We start from the raw sequence: 10,543 nt of genomic DNA, 5'->3' as shown, positions 1-10,543 counted from the left end.
GTTCCACTAGGGTGAGGAACGCACCTGAATTTTATTATGGTTATCACATCACCACTGAAGGTGATACATTTATCAGTGATAGTACATTGATAGATTTGGATGAACCTAATAATTATAAGGAAGCCATGGCAGGCCCTGAGTCTGCTAAATGGAAGGACACTACGGATGGCAAGATTCAGTCCATGTATGACAATCAAATGTGGAACTTGGTTGACAAAGTACCAGATCGTAAGACAGTTGGGTGCAAATGGATCTTCAAGAAGAAGACTGACATGGATGGGAAAGTACACACTTATAAAGCGCGACTGGTTGCGAGGGGCTTTACTCAAACTCCGGGAGTTGACTATGATGAGACCTTCTCACCAGTAGCTAAGATTAAGTCTATTAGAGTGTTGTTAGCCATAGCTGCATTTCATGATTATGAAATATGGCAAATGGATGTCAAAACCGTTTTCCTTAATTGGAAGTTGGCTGAGGATGTCTACATGGCTCAGCCAGAGGGTTTTGTCGATCCAAAATACCCTAATAGAGTGTGTAAGCTTGAGAAATCCATTTATGGATTGAAACAAGCATCTTGTAGATGGAATCTTTGCTTTGCTGAGAAAGTCAAAGAGTTTGAATTTTCTAGGAGTAAGGATGAGTCGTGTGTGTATGTCAGTGCTAGTGGGAGCATAGTTAGCTTCTTGGTGCTGTATGTGGATGACATACTTCTCATAGGAAACGACATCCTAACTTTGCAGGAGGTTAAGTCCTGGCTTGGGAAGTGTTTCGCTATGAAGGACATTGGGGAAGCTGCCTATATCCTAGGGATAAGGATATTGAGAGATAGGAGTAAGAGACTAATTGGACTTAGTCAGAGTACTTATGTGGATAAGGTACTGAAGAGGTTCAGTATGCAAGATTCCAAGAAAGGAGAATTACCAATCCAGAGTAATGCCAAGCTAAGTAAGACTCAGAGTCCGAGTATAGAGGCGGAGATAGTTGAGATGAGTCAGATACCATATGCTTCCGATGTGGGCTCGATCATGTATGCTATGACTTGTACTCACCCTAATGTGGACTTTGCTTTGAGCATGGTCAGTAGATATCAAGGGAACCCTGGCAAGGCACACTGGACAGCGGTAAAGAACATTCTCAAGTATCTGCGGAGGACTAAGGACTAGGTCCTTACCCTCGGGGGCAGTGATGACTTTAGAGTGGAAGGATATAGTGATGCTAGCTTTCAGACTGATAGGGATAATTTCCGTTCTCAGTCAGGCTGGGTCTTTATCCTAAATGGAGGAGCAATTACTTGGAAAAGTTCCAAGCAGGAGACAGTAGCCGATTCAACTTGTGAATCAGAGTACATAGCAGCAAGCGAGGCAACAAAAGAGGCGATATGGATAAAGAACTTCATCGGAGACCATGGAATAGAAGAAGGACTCCTCGTGGCAAAGAGGGTATCATCAGATGAGAACCCGGCAGATCCCCTCACGAAGGGACTGAGCATGGTTAAGCATTTACAGCATGCGAGGCACATTGGGCTGAAGGATGATATTAGTTTCAATAATTAGATTCCTGAAACTTGTAAAATGTAATTGACGTTTGATGATAAATAAAAGTTGTTATTTATTTATGAGTAAGGTGTTACTATCTTGTGTTGATTGTTTACTATGTTTCAATTTTGCATGTTTTTACTTCCAGAATAATTATGTTATTATTCAAACCATCCACAGTCAGTCAAACTTTGGAAGTAAGTATTGATTTAAGACTATCATGAATTTGGCTTGTATGATTTGTCTAAAGTGCTTTGGACAATGCAATGGTTGCTACAGCATTCATGAGTACTCATAAGGGCTGAGTATTGGATCCAACCCACGCTCACTTGCATCACTTCATGGAATTTATCTCGAGTGATCATGAGACGGTAATATCATATGAATCTTCAATCCTAGAGATATGAGTTGTTGACTATGAGTTGGTTATTCATTGATTATACGAAAACGCATTGGTAACTCGATGTTATAAAATGTGCCTTTGTGAATAATTTAACAAGTAGTTAGTACAAGCATATTAGTTGAAGTTTATCTATTCCTTCTAGAAATAGAAGCGATATCTGGGCCCCTTGATGATTTGGTTTTGACCTATGTACCGGGCCCGGTCAGAACCTAATTGATGTGTTCAATTTAGTTCTATGTCGAAACAAATCAGAGATCGAGAAACAAATGCTGGACAATAAGTAAGACCATGTTCCATGTGTTTTTCCGGCTGATATCATGAGAACAGAGGATTATATGATCACTTATGTTAAATGGTGTATCATCATCATCTCGGTTCCGAGAGACTTTGAAAGAGCTATGATTGCTAGTCGGATTTTGAAGTCATATTTGCAAATATAGTTATTAGACTTATCCAAGTGGGAGACTGTTGGATATAGTGTCTAAGTCCATAACTTTATTTGGTATGTACTTGACCCGACTCGGCATGGTCCATTTCGGTTGCATGGCATTGCAATACTTGGATAGACTAGATGAAAGAATAAGGTACTTATGATTATTAATATATTATAAGTTCTAATATATTAATAATAGTATTATTTAATTAGTATTGATCAAGTATTAATCTAGTATTAATTCGGTGATCAAAGTGAGACTAATTAAATATATAGGGTTGATTATGACAATCATCAATTCTTTTATGGTGGATTAATGATCCATGGTTTATGGGTTTGGTTATAATCATATGGAGCTCCATGGATAGTCCATGGGAGTTACAAACCCATGGGTCATGAGAAATGAAGAGTCATGACAATTAGGGTTTACATTTGTAACTCCTAATTATGACACACTATAAAAGAAACCCTATAGCATGCAAAATCGGTACTAGGGTATTCATAAGAGGGCATAACCAATTTTTGAGGCTAAGTGACATTCTCTCAAGTTATTCCAAGTTTGTAGTGTTGTGTGAAGCCTTTGAGGCACAACATTTGGGGTGTTTGGCTCACAAAGTCTTGAAGGAATCCAAGCAACAACAAGGTATGTATTTCTACTAGTTTTTATGTTTTATGTAATCCCCATGCCATGCTAGTTAGGAAATAACCTTGAAAAAGAAATTTGCATGTATATAGAGAAAACATAGATTCAAGGTTATTAGGGTTGCATGTACACTTAGGAAGTGTTCGAATGCTCAAAACCCATCATACTTACCTTTCAGAATTTTGTATAGGTACATTTATGTGTTGAAATTCACAGACGTTCTTGATCGATTTTGTCCCGAGACTTACAATTCCTCAAAATTCTCGGTCCTTTGCTCTTTCAAAAAAAAAGCAGGTATTTTTCTATGTTATTGTGGTCTCTTTAGTTTCTGCTTGTATTGATAATATTGAACATATGTTTTGAGAATAGAATATTAAACCCTAGATTTTAGGAACTCGCAGATGTGGTAGATCAATCCTCAGATGGTCATTATGGGTTGTAAGCCAGACTTATGGACTCGGGTTTAGGCTTTTACAAATCCGTATACAAGATTGAAATTGCAAGATTGGGGTTTGAATTTTGAAGTTGGTATAACTTTTGGCAGGGTGATGATCATGTCATGTTATGATTTTGATTATCCTCGACCTTTCTAGTAGCATCATCTTATTCGTATCTGTTCTGTTGCAGAAATGTTGTTATGGGAGTAATGGGATTTGCTTTACAGAGGCTCCGCTTTTGGATATCATTTCACTTGTCTACAAGAGCCGTTTTTTTTGCAGGATATCATATTGCCATTTGTTATATATACATATAATAATTATTATTACATTTCAGGTCTAATACCACCAATAGCTCACGTGTCACTTCATTTTTCTTTATCTAACTTTTGCCTTGACTTGCCTGTGCATTTTGTTACTGATTGTCCATGTTGTCAGGACCATGAAAGATTTGTTTTCCTCTTTTTTCTTTCCCCATTCCATTGTTTTCTTTAACAATTTAAATTTTATATATGTGAACGAATCATAGGTGCTATATATTTGGTTATTTAATCCTATATTTCCTGTCCTAGAATAACATAAATAAAATGAGTTACAGTTATAGTATATAGCAACATAGGTCTATTAGTAGTTTAGGGCGTGTTTGGCTCGTGGATTCAATGGGAATCTCAAGTCAAAAAGAAGCATGCACTTAATCATGGTAGCTATATGTAGATATTTCTTTCAGGTTGCTGCCAAGATTATGATGAAAAAGAAAAAGGTAGTTTCTCTCCTATCAAGTGTATTTTACTATAAACTTTTTGTTTTCAACTTTTTTTAAAATAGTAAAATTCAAAATTACAATTTCAGGGGACAGCTATGGCTTCATTGATGCATATGCAGAAAATTCTATCAAACAGAGTGCAACATTTTCCAACTCTTGAGAAAGCTGTAAAATCAGCCTCTTGACTTCGCTTATTTCATATATCTATAAGAATGTACAAAACTATTAATTTTTTTTTTATAAAATTTGAATTGTAATTTGTAAATACTTACAGATTGAGTGGAATGTGAGATCAGGCTCTTTAAGAAACATCGATTCTGCTCGCATATCGATTACCGAGACTGTAAAGTATGATGGCTCACAGCAGTGGTAAGTTTTTAGGTTTTTTATTTTTTAAAAACTAATTTCTTTTTTCTTTTGTCATCCCTAATTTTTATACGACATATCTTGATTCTTGTAAATTATTTGTTGGAATTTAGAAACAAAAGTTAACAAATTAGTAATTCAACTCCCTTGTAAATATTTTTTACAAATATATTGATTTCCTTTTGTGCAAATTGACTGATCTTGATGTTGTATGTACTGCTATCGACATAGAGCACGATTGGAGGAAACAGAACAATATTGGAGAGGATGGTAAAAATTAACTCTTTGATATTTGTAGTCATTGAAGGAATTTTTTTTATTAAGTTTAACTTTCTATTGTTGTAAATAAAAAAATTCAGGTATGAAGGCCTTTCAGAAAAATTTATGTCATCTCCTGTCCCAAAGTTGTTGATGTTGGCTGGAATAGATAGACTTGACAAGTTCTTTCTTTTTCTTCCCATTCAATGTTGTTTGGATAAATGATGTTTAAAATTTAACTAAGAATATGATTGCACTAGGGCCCTCATAATATAATATATAATAATTGTTAAATAAAAAGTCAATATTATTTCTTGGTGGAAGGGTAATATGGTAATTTTCTATACCAGGGCTCTCACGATAGGACAAATGCAGGGAAAGTTTCAAATGATTGTTGTCCGGCATACTTGCCATGCAATACAGGTGAGAATTTAGTCTTTTCAAATAAACCTTTTTTATGATAAATTTAAACAGACAAACTTGGCCATCACCCTTGTCTCCTGATGTCATCGATTTTCCTAAACAATATAATATGTCTGATATTCTACTTATAATTGTTTTGCTTATTAGGACATTATACTGGCCATGCAATACAGGTGAGAATTTAGTCTTTTCAAATAAACCATTTTTATGATAAATTTAAACAGACAAACTTGGCCATCACCCTTGTCTCCTGATGTCATGGATTTTCCTAAACAATATAATATGTCTGATATTCTACTTATAATTGTTTTTCTTATTAGGACATTATACTCTAAATTTTTTACCTAATTAAGCAGTGAAGTCACTTTGTATTTGTAATACATTTGCTAAAACTGGGTAGATTTCTGAAGGTAGAATGTTGTAATAAGATGAAAGGAAAGTAGGATGATGTATAATAGATGTTTATGGGCCTTTCATGTTAATAACAAACTACCACACTCTGGAAAACAATTAAGGATTGTTTAAGCATATCACTTGTTGATGGACCTTCTTAGGATATGACCTAATATAAATACTCCCAAGTTTCTATCTTTTTCAATAGAATTTTGTATAAAATTGTCCATATACTTTGTGAGACTTCATTTTTTTCTTACATTTCCTTTATCTGTAGGACAAGGAGGAATCTTCAAGGTCTCTTTCTAGAAATGAGTAACCCCCATTGTAAGAGAGCTTGCATGGCTGTCTGAATTCCAAATAGCCACATTTAGTAAGATGAGTAACCCCCATTGTGTATTTATCTAAATTTTCTTGAAGAATTAACATGTTTTAATAGTTGTTTCTGATACGAACATGTTTATTGGTTGTCTGAAAGGGAGGTAACGCCTGGATTTGGGAATGGATTTCAAGCTACTCCAATGACTAGCCCCACCAATCTGATTCACAAAGTTTATGGAAGCTCTAATCGTTTGCCTTCTGCTCATACATGGTAAGATAATCATGTTTCTCTGTCAAATTACCTTTTTGCCCCTAAGCTATGTCACACTACAAAAGAAGCATGCTACATTTTTCCATGTCAAATTACCTTTTTGCCTCTGAGCTATCTGCAGGCACTACAAAATCCATCATGAACTGTGAAAAATTTGGAGATTTCTAAAAAGCTCTGCTTCAACTTTTTTCAATGTTTTGGCTTTTGCGAAGTAGAGGTGAAGTTCCTAGATTGCTGCAAAAAAAAAAAAAAGCAATCCCTAAATTTACAATGTATCAAGTTGCAGTCAATCTGTATGCCTTTAGTGACAAGTACACTGATATAGCTTCGCAAGGTATGTATTTACTAATATTGTTTTGTTCTGGTTTTGTTTTATGAAAGCTTGGATAGTAATAAATTGATCCTCATAATTCTTTGCATTTATTTGACTCGAGTCGCATTCTGCGTGGGATTAGAGTCACTGCTCGTTTAAGATTTCCATTTTCCAGAGAAACCTCTCATCATAATTAAAAAAAAGGGGTTAAGGGTTTATTGAATGAGAGAAAGGAAAACACCAACACTCCATGGCTAATAAGAATAAAAAAAATAAAGATATGAAGCAAAAGAGGTAAAACAAACTCGTATGTATGAATATGATTTGTATGGTAATTAAATTTATAGTGTATGTATGTTTTGGTTTGCATGCAGTCTTTGTTTGGCAGCTTGGACAAACTTGTAGCACCTGATCGTCCATGCCCCACTCTTGGTAATACAAATTTATAGTGTACTTCTTCAATTAATGTTAGTAATTTCTCATTATGATGTGTTGTTTCTGATGAAAATTTTATTTTTAGGAGGTGTTTTACTTTATTAAATGTTTAAAGTTACAGGACATGAGTATGGGCACATCATGGAACATTTTAGGGTAGTTGTTGGTCTTCCTCTTGGTGATCCATAAATGAAGTGGCCAACTTGCATCATGTAATAACATTTTAGGCGAAGATGTAGGTATATGTTTTTTTAATGAATAATGTAATCATATGTATGAATATGAAATAAAGTTTGTTATTTAGTATGTGATAATCATGTATAGGGAGAAAACTACTTCTACTGATTTGTTTTATCTTTCCATGGATCGATTATTTGTATAACATTAAATTTTATGCAATGGATTGTATTTTTTGTATATGGTATTTTATTTTTTGTTATGAGACATTAAATGCAAATTTAATTTGAAAATTAGTAAATCTAAAAATAATATTTTTTTAAACATTTAAAATTACGATACACAAAAATGTGTGTCATCTTCATTTATGACATGGCCTTTCTTGACAGGGGCTTCCTTGATACGCATTGTGTGTCATAAACACGTGCGTCGTAAGGTTACGACACGCAAATGTGTGTCGTCTTCCTTTATGACAAGGCCTTCCTTGATACGCATTGCGTGTCTTTACTGCATGTCGTAAATGTGTGTCATAAATGCGCGTCGTAAATAGACGACGCGCAAAAGCGTGTCATCTCTTGTTATGACAGAGCTTTCCTTGACACATATTTGCGCGTCGTCTGAGTGTTTTATGACATGCATTGTGCGTCGTAAAAGGCTATTTTTCTAGTAGTGTATCACACTCCTCATCTTTGACTCCCCAACCAACGTCCCATCATGAGAATTATCATGAGAGCAGATACCTCACCCCCATATTCGCCATCGCCCCAACATACTCCTCTTGATCACCTGACACTGCTGCTAACATATACCCTACCATACTTAAATAGGGTATATCGTTGTCCTTGACCATCTCAGTCCCCACTGATGACCCTCTCATGCTATAATATTACCTTGCGGCAGACATACTGCCTACATACTCTGGTGAAAGATCGCAACCAATGCTACCCCACAGGGTTTACCTCCAAGCTCAGAAACCGGAAGCTCGACATCTCTTCTGCTTCTCACTGGAAACGGAAAATAGCACAACTCTGGTCACAAAAAGTGACATCTCCACTATCGGCCGATTGCTTAACTCAGACGCTAATCCTCCATAAAGCACCATCTCTACTCATCCCTGAGTCTTGCGACTCCAACTGGCATCTTACCAAAAATCTCTTGAAAAGTAACTTGATTTCCCTCTTAATGTATGCTCCATTGAAACTTGTTCAACATGGCCCTCTGGCCCCACACTCTATCACATTTGATCTCAATCTAATCAATCACAACGGGATAACTGGTAAAACCAGAAGCACTAACCGCCACGATTCATGGTACTCGAACCATGTGACCACTTATGAATCTACTATGAATCATGGTACCTAAACCATGTTATCTCCTCTCATTTTGCTATATATCATGGCACCCGAACCATGTTATCTCCTCTTAATCTGCTACTTAGAACCTCTGTAACTCTCCCTATTTTGAGTATAAGTCCTATGTTTTTAGTAGTATGGGCCCATATTACCTCCCACATCTACCCATAATTTCCACATGCATCGTCCCAGATTTCCTAAGTAGCTGCTCAAACTTCTCGATCACCAATCCCATTAAACCTGGTCTCTCCCCAGCGAATACTCTAATTTATTAGCATACTCATCTGACTAAGCTCACTCCCTAGGCTCTTCCTAGGTTCTCACACTTCTCTGCCATCAGCCACTGAAGAACTCCTTATGATGCAAGCCATCTACCTCCTGAATATCGTCATATTCACTTAGTATCTGACTCCCATCATCGAGAGTTCCACAAAGCACAAAGCAAACAGCATTCGGGCATCGAATAATCTCCACCAGCACGTAAAACCACTCTAGGTTACAACTCTATTTGCTCTACTCACACTCAAAAGGTGTCACCGACCTCAAGCAACTCTACCCCATGCGGGTATCTAACTACTCTCTAAGTAGGCTCCTCCAATGCTCATCTAGGTATCTCTCACTCCTCTACTTAAAGCTTTATCTCTAAAATATTCCTGTTGGATACACTTACTCTGCACATACTCAAACACATCACAGATAGCAAAATTCCTAGGCTAAGACATCACAAATCAGGCAACTCTAGCCCTAAAATATGAAATACCTAGCCTATTTCCTATCATGCATCACTAATATCTCAATAATAACTCATAACACAACTAAGTAAGGGTACTTTGGGAAATCGCCGTTTGGGCTCTGGCTGATTGTACACACTCCTCATTCTCGTTTTCTCTTAGAAACTCTTGTTTGTTTTAAAAAAATCATTTCTTTTGAAAATTTTTATCAATTCCCCAGTTTGAGTCCATACATACCCAAAGGTGTATCCGAATCCCTCAAACCAAGGCTTTGATACCAACTTGTAACACCGTAAATTTTCAAATAAATTGTTCATTTAAAATCGCATAATTCTTATAACACATTTCACAAAAATCTCATTTATTTAATTTACAAATCGCAACTCTAGAATTGTTTGATAAAAATCCAGGATCCTCAAAACATAACTCTTTCACTACTGTGTACAATCAAGTCGGTGGCTTCCCGCGATCCTGAGAAAACCTGAAACACATGACACATAACACGGTAAGCACGAAGCTTAGTAAGTTCCCCAAAATACCACATATATCTCCTTAGCCACTCGAGGCTATAACACAATAAGACCCTCCGGTCAGTGTGTCTCAGTGGGACCCTCGGGTCCCATAACTTGGGTGGACCCTCCGGTCCTAACTCAATAAGCATAGAATAATACACAGCATAAATCACATAGACATAATACAAGATGTCAGAGTACTCAATATAAACACATAAAACCCTCTAGTTACATAAGAATTACCACTCTAGGTAAAGTATAATGAGAAGACTCGCCTTGCAAGCAAGCAAGCAATTATCCTCGAACTCGAATCTCGAACCAGCCACCGCCTAACACATAGAGTAAATATCACTAATTAATACTCAATTCTTGACTCTAAGTAACCAAATGTTATTCTTCTCTCTCTAACTCTTGATTTGGGTAAAAGACCAATTTACCCCTCCATGGTCTCCATTAATCATGACGACCAAACCCTAAAGTCAACAAAAGTCAAACTCGAGTCAATAGTCCATTTTTGACCCGACTCATCGAGTGCACTTTTGCAACTCGTCGAGTCCCCTTGTTTCCTCAGAAGTATCAAGAAAGTCCAGCTCAACTCATTGAGTTAACCCCCAACTCGCCGAGTTATCACACGATCAAGCTCATCGGGACAAACCCTCACCGACTCATTGAGTCAGGCTATGGACTCGGAGAGTCCCTTCATTTCTGATTTCTCTTTCAGACAATTGAAGGCAGATCTATCACTCTAAACACTAGATCTACCATCCTAATGCTCGA

The 10,543-nt window shown here is 36.6% G+C and overlaps 1 protein-coding gene across 1 annotated transcript; it reads left to right on the top strand.

Moving 5' to 3' along the window:
• The first annotated feature begins 4,148 nt into the window (after positions 1-4,148).
• On the top strand, positions 4,149-5,342 carry LOC145067054 (uncharacterized). Its single transcript, XM_079014274.1, has 7 exons — positions 4,149-4,211; positions 4,301-4,381; positions 4,489-4,579; positions 4,796-4,850; positions 4,940-5,020; positions 5,189-5,261; positions 5,313-5,342. Exons 1-7 carry the CDS (start codon positions 4,149-4,151, stop codon positions 5,340-5,342), a joined length of 474 nt encoding a protein of 157 aa, XP_078870400.1.
• The last annotated feature ends 5,201 nt before the right edge of the window (positions 5,343-10,543 follow it).

Source organism: Lactuca serriola, chromosome 8 (genome assembly GCF_051521515.1).
Source record: "Lactuca serriola cultivar US96UC23 chromosome 8, Lser_US96UC23_V15, whole genome shotgun sequence".
Classification (NCBI taxonomy): domain Eukaryota; kingdom Viridiplantae; phylum Streptophyta; class Magnoliopsida; order Asterales; family Asteraceae; genus Lactuca; species Lactuca serriola.
The sequence above is the reverse complement of the archived record's forward strand: the minus strand, read 5'-3'. Positions and strand labels throughout refer to the sequence as shown.